General features: G+C 47.6%; 1 protein-coding gene across 1 annotated transcript in view; it reads right to left on the bottom strand.

Moving 5' to 3' along the window:
* LOC138510558 (serine/threonine-protein kinase MRCK beta-like) overlaps positions 1–22,821 on the bottom strand; it is a 2,015,755-nt gene that overhangs the window by 1,329,007 nt on the left and 663,927 nt on the right. The window contains exon 11 of the mRNA XM_069626316.1: positions 12,778–12,822. Coding sequence (XP_069482417.1) covers positions 12,778–12,822 — 45 coding nt within the window. The remainder of the gene's footprint in view (positions 1–12,777; positions 12,823–22,821) is intronic.

Raw genomic sequence — 22,821 nt, 5'->3', positions numbered from 1 at the left:
ACCTAGATGGTTTAAGCACATCAGGAAAATCTTAATGTGCAGTATTGAAGTGTAAAGAGAACGTGACGGATTCAAACACCCTCCTGAAGAAAGTTCTAAATGAAAATATATGAACTGAAACATGTCGAGGCAAAATACCAGTAATTAGTCTTGCTGGTTTGTGTATTTTGGGTCTTCATTGACCAGTAAAACTTTGTTCTCCTTTATATGTTACATGAATGTTTAAATAGGAGACTGTTCCTAGGTCATTTAGAAACTAGGAATGAACTGTCACAATTTAATTGTGAGCATTTTGCTTGGTGTCACTTGCACTTTATTCTGAGTTATGTTTTAACATATTTGTATTTTATGATTTCTTTTAATGATTATTAATAAAATGTATATGTTGTTATAAATAGGTATTGCTGAATGTTTTTCTCTACTTTATACCCTTATATATTGTCTCTTTAAACCCTTTACGCTGAAGGTGGAGATGTTACTATCCCCGGGAGTAGTTTTTCTGAAGGGGTTCCCCATTAGTATATATTCATGGCCATTTATGAGCCAGGCCGCATATTCGTGCCAAACGCGGTTAACGCGGTTAACATGGCAGGAAAGGGTTAAAAAGAATGCGAAACGATAGCTGCCACCAGTCCTGTCCATGACATATCTGCACAGTTCATAAAAAGTCTAGGGCCTTTGGAAATGACTATAGACCAAAGTGTGCTGTATGGTAAGATACATTGCAAACTTGTTACATTTTGCACAAAAGTTGCAACTTGAGGAAAGGACTAACGGAAACAAAGTCTCCCAGTACTAACTGTCTTAAGGGCATGTCAGTTTCCCCATAAAAAGTGAGCGAAAGCCCATAGGAGTGCAGCTGAAGGCTGTGCTTCTCTGGCAAAGTCAGTCAATGGTGTCTAAAAAGCAGCAAAAAGTTTGGGGGTTGACACATGGAGGGAAAATTACATACAATCATGAAATATTTCCTAACACCCCATAACAAAATGAGCACAAGCCCAGCGAATGTTCAGCAGAAGGCTGGGCTCCACTGGCAAAAGTCATGTTAGGATGGTCAGACAACAGCAACAAGTTGGGGGATACACAACTGGAGGGAAAATTACCCATACATGGAAATCTTTCCTAACAGTCTTTCAGTACTGTTCTGAATTAGTTGCAGAAGGCATAGAGTAGAGGAAGGCAGATTGAGAAAGAAGCTGTTACAGTAGTCCAACCTAGAGAGAACCAGGGCTCTGCAGACAATGAGCTTCTGGGGGAAAGTGAGAAAAGGAAAAGTACTTCTGAGGGGGTACAGCCGATAGTGGGCCTTTCAGAAAGGTCGGTGATGTGAGGAGAGAAGGGGAAAGTGGAGTCAAAGATGACACCAAGTTGTTTTGCCTCACAGGAAGGCAGCACGAGTGAGAGAGGGAAAGCGGGAGCAGGGGTCACGATGAGAAGGATCTCTGTCTTACTGACATTAAGGCAGAGATTGTTGGTGGCACACCAATCCTGAATCTCGGATAGACAGTCTGGAATGTGCAAGAGAGGGGGCTGTAGGGAGCCGGAAAGAGAGCTGCGTGTCATCCGCATAACACTGAAAGTTAGAGCAGAAGGTGTAGTTTATGTGGGCCATAGGGGACACGTAGGGATAGAAGAGCCAGAGTGAGAGGTTAGAGCTCTGTGGAACACCACAAGGGGAGAGCGAGGTGGTGGAGAGAAAGAACCCAAGTTGGACCTGGGAGGGTCGGTCGAGGAGCAAAGAGGTCAGTAACTCCAGGGCCTGATCTGTGATGCCCAGGTTCTCACGGAGTTGGTTGATCAGCATGGTGTGACTGACCATGTCGAAAGCAGCGGAAAGGTCAAGGAGAATGAGGACAGAAGGGGTGCTGGTGTCGAAATTGGAGAGCAGATCCTCACATGTGTTGAGGAGAGCAGTTTCTGTGCCTCTGGCTGCTCTGAAGCCAGACAGGTGGTAATGGAGACAGCCAACAGTTTCAGTGTGGAGAGTAAGCTGGGAGATGGCCAGCTGTCCAGAAGTTTGCCCAGGAAAGGAGTGATAGAGATCTGGCGATAGTTAGCCAGACAAGTAGGATCGGCAGAAGACTTTTTTTTAAGGAGGCGGTGCACAAGGGAGTGCTTGAGGAGAGAGGGGAAAGCACCAGTGGAAAGAGAGTGATTGCAGCAATCGGCCAAGGTTGGAGCGATGGTGTCAATGTGGTCCTTGATGGTTCTGGAGGAGCAGGGGAGCACATCTTGAGACTACACTTTCATAGATGGGATTTGTCACAGATTGGGACATCATCGGGTGTTATAAGAGAGAAAGGAGGAGGAGAGGGAGAGGAAGAGGAGAGCAAGGACAGGATGTCCTGAGTTTTAGTAGTGAAGTGAGAAGCCAGGGCCACAAAGAGGGCCTGGGCGGGAACAGGAGAGGGGGGGACTGCAGAAGGATTTTCCAGCTCCTTGTAGATTTTAAAGAGTTTGGCCGTGTTGTTAGAGGCTGCAGAGATGCAGCCTTGGATTTGGACTCTCGGACAGGATACAGAGTCTCTATTGCCTTTGGAGCAGGCAGCAAGCCAGTTTGTCAGAGGATGCACCCGAAGCCCTCCACTTCCTCTCAGCCACCCTGCACTTGCGTTTCAAGGTGGCGAGGTCGGAATCATACCAAAAGTTGCACTTGGAGGAAGGCTTCAGATGGATTCTCATGTCAGGGGCAAGGATGTCCAGAGTGTTGTAAATGGCAAGATGTAGAATAGAGAGGGCTGTCTCAGAGTGTGAGTCAGCCACAGGAGTAGGAGGAGCAGAGAAGGTAGAGGAAAAGGCATCAACTGACACATGCTTCATGGGGCGAATGATCAAGAAGGTAGGTAGCAGTGCTGGGTGGGCTGAGCCTGGGGAACAGAGAGTGTCAGGTGAAAGGAAAGAAGAAAGTGGTCAGTCCAAGAGAGAGGAGTAGCGAGAGGGTTCGAGAGAGGGATGTCTGAGGAGACGAGAACATCCAAGGTGTGTCCGGCAGTGTGTGTCGGACCAGAGAGTAGAATAGAGAGAGAGAGTCACAGTGATTGCGGAAGAGCCCCGTGGAGGGCTCAGAAGCATCCAGGTGGTTGTTGGGGTCTCAGAGGAGAAGTTAAGAGAAGAGATGTGGAGAGGTCTGCCCACTCTGAGAGGAAGAGGGCAGCCTGGCCAGGTGGCCTATAGAAGGTGGCCACAGTCAGAGAGAGTCCAGGAGAGATAAAGAGCCTGCAGACCAGGCATTCAAAGGAGGAGTAGACCTGCGTAGGAATGATAGAGACGGGCAGAGGTGATAGCAGGCGGTGGCAAGGTAGCCAGAGAGGAGGAGGAAGTTGCCAGAGTGAAGGTGGAGGAAGGAGGTGGCAGAGGGGCCAGAGAGGTGCTAGTGGGAGTAGCGAGAGAAGGAACGAAGTTGATAAGATGCAGGAGACATCTATCAAAAAGGAGGAGATTGGGCTGAGGGCCCTGGACCAAGACAGTGCCATTCAAGTAGACATTAATGATGGTCGTGGAGGAATGGAAGAAGGCCAAGAGGACCGCCCATAAAGTGCCACCTTTAATGGGAGCGGAGGACATAGGAGAGCCGAGACCATATGAGGGGCCCATAGGTCCGATGAGGGAATGACAAAGAGGATGTCAGTGAGAGTCTGTCTGGAGGAAGCACTGATGTAGGTATCAGCGATAGGGAGGCCAGGGTTGGCAACCAGGATGTCCCTCTTGAACTTCTTCCTTCCAGACTTAGTGAGAGGGATAGGATAGGAGATAGAGTAGCCATTAGAGAAGAGGGGAAATGCAGAGCAACATAGAGGGTACAAAGAAGGAAGGTGGGAGAAGGGCATGAGAGAAGAGAGAGATGGACAGCCCAGAACCACACAATGCAGGATGCGCATGCGGGGGGGGGGTCACAACCAAAAGGGAAGACACAATAGGTAAAACGCAGAGAAAACAAGAGACTCACAACAGTACAACGGCACCCCTTGCAGGATGTGGGACCCAGAGAGTGGGAGAGATCCTAATGGGACATTGTTAACAGTAACACAGTTACCACACTGTAATACACTCAGATTCAGTTTTCCTAAAAAGGGCAAAAAAGCCTTGTTTTTTAACATAGCAGCAATGTAAAACACCCAGATAAACTTTCCGGATTTGTCACAGCGGGTTGACAGCTGCATGCTTCTTGCTTCCCCGCCAGTCACCGGCTGATACCACAGGAGCTGTCCTTTGCCGCAGGGTCATTCGCTGAGGGGTTCCATGGCAGGGGCTGCCTGGGGTAGCAGATTGTAAGGGCCGGGTGCCCAATGGGAGCGTGGTGGGCGGCAGGGAGAAGAACCGGGAAGCAGGGAACTTGTGAGGGGACACAAGCACTGTGGCGCAATGGAGAAATCAATTACAATTTAGTAATGGAGTGCCTAGGAGGCATGTACTCACCCCAGCATCTTCAACAGCAAAATGGTGCTGGGGCCTGGAAACGCTGGACCCTCGGAGAAAGACAGGCCGGTGCCCAATAGGTACACAGCGGGGTGGAGGGAGGCGGAGAGAAGAACCGGGAAGCAGGGAACTGGGGAGCGGGGATAGGGGACACAAGCACTGTGGCGCAATCAATTAGAATTTAGTAATGGAGTGCCTAAGAGGCACATGCTCACCCCAGCCCAGGCAACAGCAAAATGGTACTGGGGTGTGGGAATGTTGGACCCTTGCAGGAAGACGGGCCAGTGCCCAATGGGAGTGTTTTGCAGAGAGAGAGTGGGGGTAGGGTGGGTGGGGTATAGAGATGGGGGTAGAGTGGTGGTGATGGATAGAGTGTAGAATGTGTGGGTGGGGGTAGAGAGAGTAGGGATAGGTTGGGGGAGGAAGAAAGAGTGGGTGTAAGGTGGGTGGGTGATGGTAGGCACAGTGGGGGTGCGGGTTGCAGAGAAAGTGGGGGTAAGGTAGGTGGGGTAGAGGCGGTGGGGGCAGAGAGTAGAGGTAGGGTGGGTGAGGCAGAGATAGCCGGGGTAGGGTGGAAGGTGGAGATAGAGAGAGTGGGGGTAGGGTGGGTGGAGGCAGAGAGAGTGGGGGTAGGGTGGGTGGGGGCAGAGAGTGTGTGCGTAGTGGGGTTGGGTGGGGGTAGACAGAGGGTGGGTTAAGTGGGGATAGAGAGAGTGGGGATAAGGTGGGTGGATGCAGGAAGAACCAGTGGGCTAGGGTGGGTGGGTGTGGGTTTTAGAGAGAGTGGGCGCAGGGTGGGTGGATGCAGGTAGACAGAGTGGGGGTAGGATGAGTGGGTGGAGGTTGAGAGAGTGGGGGTGGGGTGGGTGGAGTATAGAGAGTGAGGGTTGGGGTAGAGAGAGTGGAGATTTGGTGGGTGGAGCGTACAGAGACTGGGGTGGAGAGGGTGGGTAGGGGCAGAGAGAGTGTGTGCAGGGTGGGTCAGTTTTGGTAGAGGAAGTGGGAGTAGGATAGGTTGAGTGGGGTGGAGGGAATGGGGTATGGTGGATGGGGGTAGAAAGAGTGGGAGAATCGGGTTGGGCTGGTGGTAGCAAAGAGAGTGTGGGTGGGGTTAGAGAGAGTGGGGGTAGGTTATGTAGGGGTAGAGGGAGTGGGGACAGTGTAGGCAGGTGGGAGGGGGAAGGAGGAGTGGGGGTAGAGGGAGTGGGGGTAGAGGGAGTGGGGGTAGGGTGGGTGGGATAGAGGGAGAGGGGTGGGGTGGGTAGAGGTTAAGGGAGTGGGGATAGGGTGTGTGGGTCTCGGTAGAGGGAGTGGGGGTAGGGTTGGTGGGTGGGGGTTGTGAAGAAAGTGGGCCAGGGTGTTATGATATATGATAAGTCATTTATAACACACCTGTACCCATGCGTTTCTAGGCGCAACAAGACAAGGGAGGGTATGAAGGGAGGAAAAGACAAATGATCTTTCTAGGCCTGGTGTCATTTAGATTGTGCAAGTGCGGTAATGCAAAGTGCAGGGGAGGAGGAATGGGGAAGTGCAAGTGGGGGGAGTGCCTTCAGGGCAACATTGCTCTGAGTAAGTGCAGCCAGGACAGTGTGGCTCTGTGTAAGTGCAAGGAGGCAGGGGACTGTGGAGGTTACAGTTACAGCCCCTGGTGCGTGACAGGCCTAGTGGCAGTGCGGAGGAGACCAGTCAAGAGGAGCCAGGTAACCAGTGAGACTCTGAGGGTAACCAAGCAACCAGTTGGCGCAGCAGACAAGTCAGTCAGCAGGGGAGGGAGGGTTGGAGGGAGAGCAGTGGAGAAAATGCAGGTTTTGAGCTGTTTCCGGAACTTCAGGTGGTCCGGCTCAAGTTTGAGAGGGGCGGGGAGGCAGTTCCAGAGGGAGGTACCTGCAGAGGAAAGTATTCTGCCCCCTACTCTCTGCCTGGAGAAGAGACTGACCCTCAGAGAGTTGGAGGCAGCAGAGTGAAGGGCTACAGAAGGAAGGTAATTAGGAAGAGAGTGTTAAATGTAGTGCGGGCCCCAGCCCCAGAATGCCTTGTGGACAATGCAGAGGGTCTTGAACTTGATCCTTGCAGCCACCGGGACCTAGTGGAGAGATTTCAGAGCTGGGGAGATAAGGTCCCTGGGCTTGAGGCCAAGGATAAGTCTTACAGTCCTGTTCTGAATTAGTTGCAGAGGGCAGAGAGTAGAGGAAGGCAGATTGAGAAAGAAGCTGTTACAGTAGTCCAACCTAGAAAGAATCAGGGGTCTGGAGACAATTAGCTTCTGGGGGAAAGTGAGAAAAGGAAAAGTACATCTGAGGAGGTGCAGCTGGTAATGGGCCTTTTCAGGAAGGTCAGTGATGTGAGGAGGGAGTGGAGTCAAAGAGGACACCAAGGTGTTTTGCCTCACCGGAAGGTGGCAAGAGTGAGAGGGAAAGCAGGAGCAGGGGTCCCGATGAAAAGGATCTCTGTCTTATTGGCATTACGGCAGAGACCGTTGGCGGCACACAAATCCTGAATTGCGGATACACAGTCTGGAATGTAGGGAGCCAAAAGAGCGCTGCATGCCATCTGAATAACACTGAACGTTAGAGCAGAAGGTGGAGATTAGGTGGGCCAGGGGGGCCAAGTAGAGATTAAAGAGCCAGGGTGAGAGGTAAGAGCTCTGTTTAACACCACATGGGGCAAGTGGTGGTGGTGGAGAGAAAGAACCCAAGTTGGACCTGGGAGGGTCGGTCCAGGAGGAAAGAGATCAGCGACTCCAGGGTGTGATCTGTGGTGCCCAGGTTCTCACAGAGTAGGTTTATCGGACATGTTTAAAACATTGTTGGGTGTTATGAGAGAGAAAGAGGAGAAAGGAGGAGGAGAGGGAGAGGTGGCCAGAGGGGGCGCCGAGAGTGGTAGAGGGAGAGGAAGAGGAGAGCAAGGACAGGATGTCCTGAGTTTTATTAGTGAAGTGAGAAGCCAAGGCCATACAGAAGGCCTGGGAGGGAACAGGAGAGGTGGAGACGGCAGAAGGATTCTCCAGCTCCTTGCAGATTTTAAAGAGTTCGGCCATGTTGTTAGAAGCCACAGAGATGCAGTCTTGTATGTGAACTCTCTTCTTGGGCAGGACAGAGAGTCTCTATTGCCTTGGAGAAGGCGGCAGTACAGTTTATCAGAGGATGCACCTGAAACCGTCCACTTCCTCTCAGCCACCTTGCACTTGCGTTTCAGGGAGGCAACGTCAGGGGCATACCAAGGGTTGCACTTGGAGGTAGGCTTCAGACGGATTCTCATGGCAGGGGCAAGTGTCACGTTTGGACTATCAGCACGTAGGAAGCAAAAGCGCATAGCCCTTTAAGACACGTACAGCCAGGTGCCTGGAAGTTGGCATTACACTCTTCCTTGTCCTGCTTCCTGCGTCGCGTTGACGCGTAATGTGGTCAGGTGACCTGTATTCAAATACAGCTCGAACCCGCTCCTCGGCGCTTCTGAATTTGCTTCGGTGGCGTTCTTGGGTTTGAATCTTGGTTCTTGCCCCTTGTATCCTGATTCCTCAATTTCCCTTTTTGAACCCGCTCTGCCCTTACCTGCCTTCCTTCCTTCCTTCTGTCTCCTTGGTGCCTCGACTACAGACCGCTGCTGGATTGCTTCTGCTACGGTCTTCATTGTTGTGTCTGCCCGCATCGTGAATCGACCTTGGAACGTTACTGGAACTGTTTCTGCCTACGCGTCTTTATCCTGCTGCCTGCTCCTCGTATTAACTACGGAACGCTCCTGGACTGTCTTGCCTGCCGATTTTGCTTTGATTACGCTATTGTGGATTTCGACCCAGATTGTTTGAATTGCCTAAACCTTATCACATGTGATTCATATTTGCACTGAACTAAGTACACGGACTAGAGACTGCCACAGTGTACTTACTACCTTTGAGGCGTACGCGTGCCATTGGGGTTGGTTTTGCCTTTGTGATTTCTTTGTGCTTTCTGGACTCTTGGACATTTTGGAACTCTTGGATCTTTCCTGTCATCCTGGGATAGGAAGTTGTATGGTAAGCTCTTATCAAGTTTTTGTTCTTTGTACTAAATAGAAAGTAGACTCCTTATTCCTTAACCCATTTGGGTTGTCTTGTTTCAGGGGACTGGCCGGGTGTCACGGGAATGCAGCCTATTTCGGTATCCCTTCTGAAGTTTACGATTTCTGTAATATCAGGTTAGTGGGTATTGGGGCTCATCCTTACCTCGCACCACTGTGGCAACCATTGTATTCAGCACTGCTGTGGAAAGCCTTTTATGTATAACTCGCTTCCTTTGCAGTCTGCAGAATCATCGCCTGCCAATCCTGTGTCCTCGTTCACGATACCTGAGCCTCCTCTTCAACTCCTGAACCTCGTACAGCATCCTATCTTTACGCTAATTGATTGATCTGGTCGTTTTTCTTAATTCACCAGACTGATACATTAGCGAGAAGAATTCTACTACTACACTACGTGGGGAAGGAATTCTGACAGCAAGGATGTCCAGAGTGTTGTAAATGGCAAGATGCAGATCAGAGAGGGCTTTGTCAGAGTCTGAGTCAGCCGCAGGAGTAGGAGGAGAAGAGAAGGTGGAGGCGAAGGCATTAACTGACACACGCTTCATGGCCGAATGACCGAGAAGGTAGGTGGCAGTGCTGGGGAGGGCTTAGCCTGGGGGACAGAGAGTGTCAGGTGAGAGGAAAGAAAAGGTGTGGTCAGTCCAAGAGAGAGTAGTAGTGAGAGAGTTAAAGAGAGGGATGTCTGAGGAGATCAGAACATCCAAGGTGTGTCCGGCAGTGTATGTCGGAACAGAGGGTAGAATGGAGAGAGTCGCAGAGGTCGCAGAAGAGCCCCTTGGAGGGCTCAGAAGCATCCAGGTGGATATTGAGGTCTCAGAAGGGAAGAATTTGAGAGGAGAGATGTGGAGAGGCCGCCCACTCTCAGAGGAAGAGGGCAGCCTGGCCAGGTGGCCTATAGATGGTGGCCACAGTCAGAGAGAGGCCAAGAGAGATAAAGAGCCTGCAGACCAGGCATTGCAAGGAGGAGTAGGCCTGTGTAGTAATGACAGAGGCAGGGACCCACTGCAGAAAGATGAGAGCCTCTCCCCCACAGGTTGGTTGGTTCTGGGTACAGAGAGGATCTTATAGCCATGAGGGAGAAGAGTGTCAAAACACCTGACAGAGGTGGCCGTGAACCATGTCTCAGTAAGAGTGAGGACACCTAGATCAACCTCTCCAAGGAGTGGAGTGAGAGTGGCAACGTGGAGCAGGTTGCCACATTTGAAAGACTTCCGGGGAGGGGTGCAGGCTTGAGGTACAACTAGTGGAAGTGGTTGGCGTGCTTGAGCGTAGGCAGAGGTGATAGCAGATGGTGGCAAGGTGGCCAGACAGGAGGAGGAAGGTGCCAGAGTGAAAGCGGAGGAAGGAGGTGGCAGAGGGGCCAGAGAGGTGCTAGTGGGAGTAGCGGGAGAAGGAAGGCAAATGATAAGACGCAGAAGAAACCTATCAAAAAGGAGATTGGGCTAAGAGCCGTGGACCAAGACGGTGCCATTCAAATAGACATTATTGATGGTCTTGGAGGAATGGAAGAAGGCCAAGGGGACCTCCCACGAAGTGCCACCGTTAATGGGAGTGGAGGAGTTAGGAGAGCCGAGACCATATGAGGGGTCCATAGGTCTGGTGAGGGACCGACAAAGAGGATATCGGTGAGAGTCTGGATCCATCCTATCATTCTTCCCTCACTAACCAACCACATCTTCTTTATTGCAGAGCCACATGAGCGCCTGGAGACTGCCCTTGGGTGATATCAGTCTGCGGTATAAATGAACATAACATACCATAACATGAGGCCAGGGAGGTGAGGCTGCTACCTGGTAGTCCCTCTGTGAATGGTACTCCAAGGGTGAATCTCATGGGGGGAAAACCTCCATGGGACCAGTGATGATAGCCTTGGGAGAACGCTGTATTCCCCCCCTCTCTTGTAGTCCCCATTGTCCTTACAGCCGACTCAGTCCCCCCTGGTCTCCCATAGCTCAATGTGTTTAGAGTAAAGGTTTTCATTAAACATAGTAAAACGAGGAAGAGTGAGGTTTACCCAGGTAAAATACAAATCACCACTGACACGAGGAAGATGCAACAAGGAGGCAAGTGGGGGGAGTGCCGTGGAACCAACACATGCGGTACAGCTTACAAGAAGCAGTCTCAATCATAAAAAGGGAAGAAGGACTCAATAGTGGGCCAAGCTAGCCATGGAGGAGCGAAGAACAAGACATTGGTTCCATGGTCAGGGACCCGAAGGCTGGAAGCCGAGACACTGTTAGGGAGAGAAGCGACTCTCCAAGAGATCCAAGCAGCAGAGACCTTGCGAGTGGCGGAGAGAAGGGACGCACGACCGGTGAAAGTGAACCAAGAACGTGTGCAGCCAAGTCGGTCACAGAGAATCTAATGCTGCTGACCCACCGAAGACAGAACACTGAGCACTACAGCGACACAGAAGCCTCTGGCTATTGGGGCACAAAAAGCGCTAAATGGATAAAAAAAGGTATACATGTGCATCCCGAGAAGCAAAGGGGATAACAGAGTCATCAAATTGACTTTGTGAAAAAGCCTATGTCGAGCAGTACCTGGCAGAAGAGTACACAAGGTCTGTTCAAGTGGGCATTAAGTGAAACAGGACAGGGGTCCCACAGAAACAGAAGCTCAGGGTCTGGAACCCATATGAAAGTGGGGAAGTCATGCCAATGCACACAGGGGTCTGGTACCCATATAAAAACGGGTGAAGCCCGCCAGCGAAGTATACAAGGGTCAAGGGCCCACACCAGCACAGAGACATATCTAATCAGTGTTCTGGAACTGAGAGTAAAGAGAAACAACCAACCAACAGAACAAACCAGCAAGGACCAGAAACAGTCCAGAGAGATCTGGGCTCAAGGTGGAGAAGGAGAAGAGGCGCTACAGACCAAAGCAAGGGGTCAAGGGACCCTTTGCCAAAGTGCAAAATGCATTTTGGAACTCTAAACTACATAATCAAGTAAGGCAGGATAGTAACCCATAACTAACATCACTTCACGGCACAATTGAGTATATACTGTGAAGAAAATGGATGTGTCATCTGTACACAATGATTGCACATGAGATATTTGTTTTGATTTTCTTTGTTGACTATTGATTTGTTGTGTATATATTTGATATATGTTAGAAAGATGGTTTTTCACATTGCCTGTTTCATCACAAGTCCCTAACTGTTGGAACATCAAAGGGTAGCCAGCTGGGTCTTCTGTTCTGGTTGTAAGGATAGTAAACCAGAATTGATAGCACATTGGTGATCTAGAGAGACGTGGCAATTGTGTTTTGGGAAAAGGAGGGTCACAGGCAATTGTGGCAGGATACCAAACCAGACTTGATACCATATTTGTGATCTTGAGACATTTGGAGATTGTCTTTTGTGAATAGAAAGGCCACAGTCAAGCCTGGCAAGATATTGAACCAAATTTGATACTACATCGGTGACCTGGAGATATTTTCAACATTGAATTTTGTACAGAGGAAAGTCTGCTGTCAAGTCTGGCAGGCTAGTGAACCAGACCTGATAACTGACCTGCGAACTGAAGCGAAGACAGAGGAAGAGGTTCCCTCCAGAGGCCTGGAAACTGTGTTGTTTATGTGTTGGAATGAACATTCAAGAAGTGAACTTTTAAGTTACAGAATCTGTTTAAAAATGTAGCATTGACGTATATGTCCAGAATAAGAGGGTCCTCATTCGGGATTAAGAAGACACTCAGTTTTCTTTAGTTAGTTTAGAGCATAATGGATGGAAATGGGTTTGGACACAAGACAGTGGACATTTTACTTTACGGACATCCTGACAGAGTCTGTAGTATTTATGTTGAGGTAGGGAAACCCCTCATAGTAACAGGGCAAGATAGGCTTTTCTTTTTCTTTCACTTTTATAAATAAAAGTCTTTGCCAACAAAGCTACCACTACTGTGTCAGACTCATACTTCCGAACCCTTACATGACTCTGAGATGTTTTACCACCGATGGAAAGGCCCCGGCATCACAGAGCTCCATTAAATTATGGCAACATGCTGGTGTGGCAACCCAGACCCGTGAAATGTGTACATTTCTATAGCACCACAATTACAATGCACGCCTCCTAAGTGCTATCTCTGAGCTGCCAGATTGCCAGATGCTCTGACAATGCTATGACAAAACAAATATATCTGGCAGAACAGATACTGCTGATGGTTTACAGGTTGAGAACAATATATCACAGTCATTGCAGCACTGAAGCATGCAAATAATAGAATTAGGACATCACATATTTGAAACTAAATTCTTAACAATCCTACAGTGTTTCTTTAATATAATTAAACATACTACCTTCTTCTTCTGCTGGAGGTTCGTGGTCTAAACGTTCAAGATAGTCTACAGGAAAGCAAAACCAAGAGATTTAGTCAACAAATGAATAATAGATTGCTGAAAGAAAAATGAAACCATATTACAAATTCAGTATTTGTTTAACTTTATGTTGCGGTTCGCTGCCCCCTGTAAAAATCCACCTGCAGCGGAATGTTATTAAACAATTAAACAAGGATTTCAGTTAGTATATTAAAGGTTTCAGTTACTCTTGCACACTTGGGCCTTCATTATGTCAGTTGTATCGATAACTTTAAGACGCATGGCATTTGCAAATACTGTTTTCACTGCCCACCACATCATGAGGTATTTACTGTCTATGGTATGCATAGGAATATCACGTGTGGTGACTACTTGCTGATTGTGAGATCAACTACCTGAAGTTCACTCGAGGTTTAGCTTATTCTAACAAGTAGCTCCTAGTAGTCCACTGATCCTGCTCTATGCCGATAATTTGGATGGCCTAGGATCTATGCCCCGAGGTGGGACACAGTTTCCCTGCATCCCTTTGCCTGGGGAAGCCTACTTACCAAATATGGGATTCCTCCCCTGAGTGAGCTAAAATAGTGCTCTGAGTCATGCAGCTTCATTCTAGGAAGTATGCTTGAACTGACCGAGCTAATTTCTCGAACACAGCTCTCAAGTGCAAAGCCCCTGCTTCTGCTATCATGTGGAGGCCTGTGTACATCATTGGTACTCAAAATCTTTTAGTCGCACCCTAACCCTAGCCAGTCCTCCAACCTTGACAGAGTCCATTTCAAACCGTCTAGCCAATTAACCCCTGGGCCTCTTTCTGATTGTGGTTGTTAATTCAGTCAAGAAGTCCTACATTCACATTTTGTAATTTTGTCACCCTAGTTTTCTCCCCAGTTGAATGAAAGTTTAGTACACCTTGCCTAAGATTTCAGTTGACATTATTTGTAATAGGGGTACAACTCTTGCCCGTTTTTTACATAGTCCCCTGTTACTTACATCTCTCAATATCTTTTGAATGGCACATTATTTCATCAATGTTTGAAAGAACCCTTGCAAATGGGGACAGTAATATGTAGTCACGTGGGAACGTCTTCATATAAACATTCTAATCATTTTGATGATATGGGGTCATGTTCTTCTCTTCAAGACTATATTGCACAGGAGGACCATGACCATTTCCACGTCAGTGGATATGGTCTCCTCAATGCAATATTCAACTTTTCCACCGAGTAGTGGTAAGGTGAAAAGAAAAACATAGGCAAAACCGTTTCATTCGTCACTTTTGCACCATATTGTGCAAATAATGATTGAGTAATTTTGAGGTAGATTCCATATGAATACATTGCATTCCTACCACCAGGAAAATCCATGCTGTGGTAAAGCAGTCCCACATCTGCAGCTAAACCAGAAATGGAGGCAGACATAGCATTTCCGACCCTGCTCCAAAACTCTGACTCGCATGAAAATGAGGACGATCGGAAAAGTGACCAAAACAGGCTTTACCCCCTGAAACACCGGGTTCATACAGACTCAGCCTTGATAACTGTCCTTTTCCAATCCAGCCCCCATATGCTCCAATGTTCACCTCCTGATACCCCATATTCCTGCTGCCTCCGACCCCCTTTGCCTGGATAATGGTGGGTAGCTTTTAGAAAACCTACTTCACCGCCTTTGTCTCCTTGCATTCTCCTCCTTGCTCCCTTCTGTTCACCTATACTCTTGCTTCTTCCTCTTCCCTACTGCTTGGCCTCACTCATCCTACTTCTACCTTCTTCCTGATATTGTCCACCTAATACACCATTCTCTCCATGCTCTCTTCTCTTTTGCTCAGCTTCGTTCTGCTTGTGACTCCCGCTCTTTCCCCCCATCTCCCGCACCTATCCCAAAAAACTGCCTGCGTTTATACTCTGAGCCATAGATAGCGAATGAGGTAATGGAGTAATGTTGGGGAATAGAGATACATTACTTTGGATTGTGGATTGGTCTGTGGTGTTTGGTCCTGCCCTCATAACTAGAGTAGCTAATAATGGTTATATGTGATATCATCTCTGGGAAAAAACATCGAGGGGTACTCCCTTCCCAACATATTTTAGGACTGGTGCAATTATGTAAACAAACTCCAGTCCTAGAATATTTCGGGAAAGTATTGGATAGTAGGTTGGTTAAACAAAAATATTGAGTGCCCCTCGATATTTTTTTTCAGCATTTAAATCCCTGGGTAACCCGAGGATTCCATTATTGATGTTACATGCCCGGAAACTCTAAGGCCAGAGGGCATAAAAAGCTGTGAAGGCATCTTTTTCTGCTGACTATCGTGGTAATTGCTGGTCATTGGTGGACATTGGTTGGACCCTGCTTTTTTAGGGGGTTGAAACTATATGAGCATGAAATCACCCAGTGAGTTGGTCTGATCATACAGAAGTAGGTTTCTCAACACTTAGCAACTATAGACGTCATGGCGCACTTACTGGCGCACAATTGCTTCACAGGAAAAAAGACTTGGATCTTATTTCAAGCAAAGAACTTTTGACGGACATAGTTCCGGCCTCAATCTTCTACTAAATGTTCAGAAATGTACTCATACATTATGACACATCTACAAACTAACTGTGATAACATTGCTCCCAATAAAAAGTGTGAAAAAAGCCATAAAGAAAAACAACCAATGGTATAGGGAAACGCTACAAAAATTCAAGAGTACATACCGGAAAAAAGCCGGAAAAAAGAAAAAATGTGGCTCAAGACTAGACACAATTTAGATCATCAGATAGCGAAATTAGCTTTGGAAGAATATAAACAAGAGATTCTCTTAGCAAAATCTCTCTCTGCAAAAACAGATTTATACTGCTGACAATCGCCCTAAGACACTCTTTTCGGCAATCAGAAATGTCACCAATCCTCAGTGCATTAAGGTTGGATTGCCAGCCTCCATCCTACAAGATCCTCTCTATGCCAGGCCTAACAGGCCAGGAGGGGGAGTAGCCCTGATCTTTCATGAATGGATCCCTGTTTCCATCATTCCCACTCAGGACTAGTCTTCCTTTGAATGTCTGGTCTGCAGGCTCTCTCTCTCTCCTGTCTCCTCTAATTCTGGCTACCTTCTATCAGCCACCAGGCCAATCCACCCTCTTCCTCTCTGAATGGGCTGTCCTGGCCTCTTCTCTCCATTCCTCCTCCTCCCAACTCCTCCTCCTGGGGGATCATAACATCCATCATGATTCTCCTGACTCTTCAGGTCCTTTCTGAAACCTATGCAACTCTCCTTCTCTCTCCATTCTATCTTCCGGCCTGACGCACACTGCTGGCCACACCTTAGATGCTCTTATCTCTACAGACATTCCTCTCTCTATCCCTATCACTATCTCACTCTCCTGGACTGATCATTATCTTCTCTCTTCCCACATGAAGCTCTCTTCTCCTCTAGCACTGTCACACCCTTCACTGCCTCCTGCCTTCAAGGACATCCAACCCATGTAAAGAGTGACAGTGGCTGCTTTTGCCTCCACCTACTCTCCTCCTTCTACTCCTGCAGCTGACTCCCACCCTGACACAGCCCTCTCTGTCACCTCTCCATTTTCCAACACTCTTGATGTTTTTTCCCCCATCATGAGGGTCTGCCTGAAGCCTTCCAAAATGTTCAACTCTTGGTATGACTCTGAGCTGGCTGCCCTTAAACGAAAGTGCAGAGCAGTGGAACGGAAATGGGGATCTTCAGGTGCACCATCTGATAAACTTGCTTGCCACCTTCTTCAGAGGCTTTATAGACTCTGCATCCGCTCCAAGAAAAGAGTTTATATTCAAGCCTGCATCTCAGCAGCATCCAACAATACGGCTGAACTCTTCAAAGTCTGCAAGGAACTGGCCAATCCTACTGCAGCCTCTTCCTCTATTGCATCCACCAAGGCCCTTTGCTCGGCACTGGCTGCACATTTCACTGCCAAAACTCAGGATGTCCTGTCCTCTCTCTCCCCGCACCTTTGCCTGTGGTGCACATCTCCTTGACCCCCCTCGGTCACTGCACCTTTGCCTGCAGTACACATCTCCTACACCCCTCTTTGGTCATTCTTCTCTGCTCCCTCTCCCCTGTCACACCTGAGGAGGTCTCTAGACAAGTCCGGCCAATGAAAGCCTCCTCCAAACAGGTTGGCCCATGCCCTCCTAAAACCATCAAGGACATATTGATTCTCTTGCTCCAGCCTTGGCCGACCTCTGCAACCTCTCTTTCACCACTGGAGTTTTCCCCATTTCTCTCAAGCACTCTCTTGTGCACCCTATGCTAAAAGAAACCTCTGCTGACCCTTCTATCCCAGCAAACTATTGCCCGATCTCTATCACTCCTTTCCTGGGCAAACCCTTGGAGAAATTAGCTATCTCTCAGCTTACCCTCCACACTGAATCTGTTGGTTGTCTCCATGACAATGAGTCTGGCTTTAGAGCATGCAAGTGTTCTCAAGAGTTGGGCGGTACTGGCGAGATACTCCTGCTGCTGTGTCTCTTTAGCAAAATTACCCAGAACAACCTGCTTTACCTGGGTCCCTACATAACGTTCACCAGAAGAGGAAGCAGAGCAGAAGTGTCCTGAAGTGTTTGGCAGTACTGGCGAAATACTCCTGCTGCAGTATCTCTAACTAAATTACCCAGAACAACCTGCTTTACCTGGGTCCCTACATAATGTTCACCACTAGCGGAAGCGTAGCGGAAATGTTCTGCAGTTTTCTGTGGTGTTCAGCAGAGTTCTAATGGAGCCATTTACAGATGCCTTGTGTGTGTGACTGAGTCAGCCTTTTGAAGCCAGCTGCCATGGGTTCTGGTTTCATGCTATTCTGTGCACAGCCGAGCATAGTCGGGGCTTCTGTCGGAGGGAAAGAGTGCTAGGACTCGATCACCTGGAGGTAATTACTTGTGTGTGCCTGCCTGCCCCGTTCAGTTATGCTGTTGATTAAAGAGCCTAAGCTACCGCGGACTCCAAGCTCTTAGCCATAACGTTATACAGAGCTCAATAATCCCCTGTGCCTCTGATTAGTATAGTATGTGCCACAGGAGTTAGATTGCTCAGTGCTTGTTCTGGGCACTGGATGCTGGGCGAGTGTGTGGCTACTTGACTCATACCAGCACGCAGGCATGTCGCGGGTTACCCCGCTTGTGAAGTTTTTTGCAGCCTGACTGTTTGTTTATTTAAAAAGCTTTGCAGCTTTTTGCCGTTCACGGCTAACCAGCTGGTGACTGTTGATTGCTGGATCTTGGAGCCAGCTGGACTGGAGGAGCTTCAGTGGGACCGCATTGTACTGATTAGGTCCAGATACAAGTGCTTTGTGGGCCTTTCCCCTTGTCTGGATCAGGAAGCTGCAAGGACCCTTGAAGTATTGACCGCACATTAGTCTTACAAAGAAAAGGGTACAGTGGTCCTTTCCTCCTAATCATAATTTGAGGAGGCTGCAAGGCCGCGGTACCATTGTGCACTATAAACACTATACTTTGAAGGTTCTGCTGACTAGGGAGTGACTGCGGGCTGTAGCCTTGGAGCTCCCTGTGGCTACAGGATTTTTGGTGCTTGGAGTTCATTGTATGCACTATAACCTTTAATTGTCTCATTTAATATGTATGTCTAGCTGAATATTGCTTATGTGTGGCTTTTATGTGTTTTTATGTTTTTAAATTGTCTTTTACTACCGCACCAGCACTTTATTAACTTGTATAATATTGTAGAATTGTGATTTATTGATCCCTCCACTGTGGTACTCGGAAAGTGCCTAATAAAGCCCATTTATGAGGAATTGGGGTGGAACTCAGAGAGGGGTGAGTTACGCCATGGTTATTGCTGCCCTCAAACCTTAATACATCGAAGCGGTCTGGGTCCAACACCCTTGAGGACAGAGGTGTGTGGCTGCTGTAATGGGAGTAACACTTAGAAGTATGGGTTGTCGTCTAGAAGTGGCGCCACATCATCCAGGAATTGTGGGTGTTTTAAATCCCTGGCATCAAGGAAGGTGTGGGGTGACACCACAATCAAAAAGTCCATTATCCACCCTAGACCTGTCGCTGCCATCGGTACAAGAGAGAAGGCCATTGGGTTCTCCCAAGGCTATTGGCCGGATCTCCCTTACAGAGAGGGAGCTCTTGGATCACGTAGCTTGTGGGACAGGAAAAATAAACCAAGAGGAAACGATGGCTGGGGTTCTGGGTGACATAAACCAGGCTTTATCTAATATTGAGGAAAATATTAATTCTATGGTGATAGAAGCAGCGAATCAGGAGGGGGATCTGGTTTCAGATGATTTAATACTGGTCCCGGCAATCTCGCACAAACTGGTAAAGCGTGCACGCTTTTCGGGAAGGTCCCACTGCACATGTCTCTTCCGTTAACACAATTGCCTATTAGAGCAGATTTACAGGGCTATGATTGTCTGGGGGTTTTGGGTGGGGAAGGAGTACCCCTGGAGCCAAGGTTGGTTGAAGCTACTAAGGTAGGAGGACAAGAGGATCACCTCCCAACTGTGGATGAATTGTCCTTCTCTATCTTGTCTCGAATCATGGATTCAATGGACAGAGTTTATGAAACACTTAATTTCGAAATTAGGGACCTAAGAAAATAAGTCAAGGAACTGCTAAATATGGTTAATCTATTGGAGGGCTATATAATGGTAGTCTCTATTTTCAATACTCTGCCCTCTAAAACGGATACAATACCAGCTGACATTACTCCTGGTGTTGGGTTGGACAAGCAAAAAGCAGAGGTTTTCTCTGCAGACCCAGGGTTACCGGGGGAAGTAGCTAACGTTATGCGAAATATAGATCTGTCTGTGGGGCCCCCACCCTCAGTGTCGAGCTTGGGAAGGCTTCGGGAGCGGGGGCATAAGGTAATAAGCAGTAGTCCTAAGAGTCATCACCACAGTAATAGTGCTCACTGTGACCAAAGTAGTGCTAAAGTTATTCCCTTAGGGAAAAAAAACAAAAGAACTGTAAATTACCCCCCAAAACAAAACAATAAGGACTCAAGAAAGTTCTTGAGAAAATTAAGAATAGAGGTGGATAAGCACATGCAAGTCAATAGGAGTATTCAGGATAAAAAATAAGAGACTTTTTTAAATCCAATAAAGTAAGGCAATTAAAAAAGTAGTTGAGACTAAAGCATTTGCTGAGGAAACAGTAGCAGTACCAAAGGCCCAGGAGGGGGATAGCCATTTGTTCAATTTGAGTAATATATCGGTTTACCAAGTCGATGATCTAGGTCAAACTCCTGTTCGAACTGAACACCCCGGGAACTCTCAAATATAGAAAATTGTGAAGGTAGGGGATTAGGGAAATGTTGTCTAATGAGGGAGAGTGGACTAGTTCCACTGCGTGGTCACCTACACTCAAATGCAATGGGTAAGACAGATCTCTCATTTCTTCCAAATGGGCAACCCCCCAAGGAAAAACGTTATGCTATATTTTCAAAACCGGCAGTATTGAAGGATCCGGTTGGGGGGCAACCCCTTGGAACAACTCAGTTGGTTATGACGGCACCACTCGCAAAAACGGTAGGAGAAATTGGTCTGGGTGAACCAAAGAGCCAGTATTTGACTAGCAAGAAAGTCCCTGACATTAGACAGGACTCGGCTAGAGTCAGACTTAAAGCGTGGGAGTCGCACCAACAGAAGCACTCGCTAAAAAAAGATATGCCTGCAAATGATCAGTTTGAGAGCTCGAATCAATACCCCTTGAACTGACATTATATACTTTCCCTAATGCATGAAATCCCAAATGTAAGACTCATGACCTCAGGAGACATTATGACTATGGAATCTGTGTACAAGGATTGTTTAGACAAAGTAAAATTTCATCTGAGGTCATGTATCACCAAAGAGATTATTATGGAAGAAAAATAACGTTTTTTAGCTCTGGACTTCGAAGTCACCGATACAGGCCCCTCAATAATTTCAAGTGTGGCACCAATTTATCCTGATAATAGCTGGATGGTGCGTGGCTTGGCTGGCACGCGCCACTCGGATATATATAGCTCAAGAGGTTATACAAAGGACCTGACTTAAAGAAGGTCGGAGGGTTCCTGGATGAAAGGTGGCAGTAATAAATGGGAACAAGACTGTAGGGAAACACAATATACATGATGGTCTAATTGGTCACTGGCTTCCTGGAACTCTAAGGGTTTCAGGAACATTATTAGTAATCAAGATCTCTTTGTTTCATTTGATATAGTGTGCAAGAAACACTCCTGCAGGACCCCCCCCCCATTATAGAAGGCTTTGACGTTGTATACACCAAGGCCCTACGGGGAGAAAAGGGTAGGCCCTATGGTGGCCTGCTGACGCTATTAAACGTTTTCATGGGGTTTCCATTCAAAAAATTGAAATTGATAGGGCCGATATGCTGGTGGTACTTTTGGTATGGCAGGAAGCAGACTTTGATACACTCAGTAAATGCCTATTGTTAAATGTATACCCGCAAAAAGAACTAGAGGAGGCTCTACTAGCTCTTTCCTTCACATTGCTGGGGGAACCTCCGGAAGAAGGGGCGTCTCTTATAGTTGTCGGTGATTTTGACACAGATTGTTTAGATGATAAGTGGTGTATGGCACCAACCAGAAAGTCTGTGGCTAAGGAGTCTTGTGCCAGGGGTAAAAGAGTTATCCAAGAATTTGAAACTTGGGGCCTGTTAACTGTGAACGGGAATGCTCAAGGGAATATTCCCCCGAACCTTTTGTGGCACAACGGGCCCTGGAATACAACAGTAGACCATGTATTTGTTGCACAGGACTTAGCAGTGAGGGGGGATCTTTGGAAAAAAAACGTTTGACTCTGATTGATCATTCTTTGCTGGTGTAAAGCATTATTCTGCCTTCGAAAAAGGAAAACGCTGTGCACCAAGCAGTGGAAATAAACCCCAGAAACTCTGTGGATAGATGGGTACCAAAAATGGCCAAAGCCTTCCTTGGGGGGATTGCTAGCCTGTCCATAGAAAGGAGGGCTTTTTTAGGTTCTGCGGTAGGCTTCTCTGTAATAATATGGGAGGTCTTGGATAGTTTAACTACAAAAGACAACTAAAGAAGGGGGTGAACAAGTGGGGTCATTCCCATGCCTTTGATTTGGAGACACAGGCTTGTAAGAAACAACTGCATAGAGAAGTGAGGAGGTTAAATGAGGCTCCAACAGTTGGTCACAGGGAGGAGGTCCCCAGACTAAGACAAGACCATAGAAACTGGGTGAAGGGGAGGCAATTTGCACTGTACATTAATGACGCCGAAATGATGTTGGCTTGTATGGCAGGAAATAACACAGGCAGATTCTGGCAGCTAATAAAGCCTCAAAGGAGAGAATGTTTTGTACAGTCTCACTCAATTCCGGAAGAAACCTAGGTGAAGCATTTTTCTCAACTCTATACGAAACCAGGGGTCAATAGTTCATTTGTTTGGTTTCAGACCAGGTGGAAGGGGGCACTTAACTGGGTTCTGGAGGACATTACTTGTCTGATAAAAAGGAGCAAGCGTTCTAACGCCCCGGTCCCTGATGGCCTTTCAAATCTGACATTTAAAGACAATATGGATGTTTGGCCTAAAGTATTATCAGTTTATTTTCCAGTATCCTAGTCAATAAAGTGTTCCCTGAGACTTGGTCTGCTGCAACAATAATTTTGATTTTTAAAGGTGGAGATAAATCGTCTCCTTCATGTTAGAGGCCTTTATCTCTTTTGGACGCCTTAAATACAATTTTTGCAAAAATTCTCCTGAAAGAGCTACAAAAATGGGCGCGCAAATCTAACTCTCTGGGAATTTATCAGGTGGGGTTTCGCCAGGGTATGGGCACTGCCCTAAATAGTTTTGTGCTGGATTTACTTGCACATCAAGCTTAAACCCAAGCAAGACCAGTTTTTCTAGCCTTTTCGGACATTAGCAAGGCCTTTCATCACGTAAATAGGGCCTTGCTTTGGAAAAGGTTACACGAACAGGGCTTTCTACCTGCGTTGGTGGGGATACTTGAATCCCTGCACACAGGTACAAGAATCAGGGTCAGGTTGGACGCCTTTGGTGAATACTCA

The sequence above is a fragment of the Ambystoma mexicanum genome, chromosome 6p (assembly GCF_040938575.1).
Source record: "Ambystoma mexicanum isolate Mex_15411 chromosome 6p, UKY_AmexF1_1, whole genome shotgun sequence".
In the NCBI taxonomy this organism is placed as follows: domain Eukaryota; kingdom Metazoa; phylum Chordata; class Amphibia; order Caudata; family Ambystomatidae; genus Ambystoma; species Ambystoma mexicanum.
Note: the sequence above shows the minus strand (reverse complement) of the source record. Positions and strands in the feature narration are given on the sequence as shown.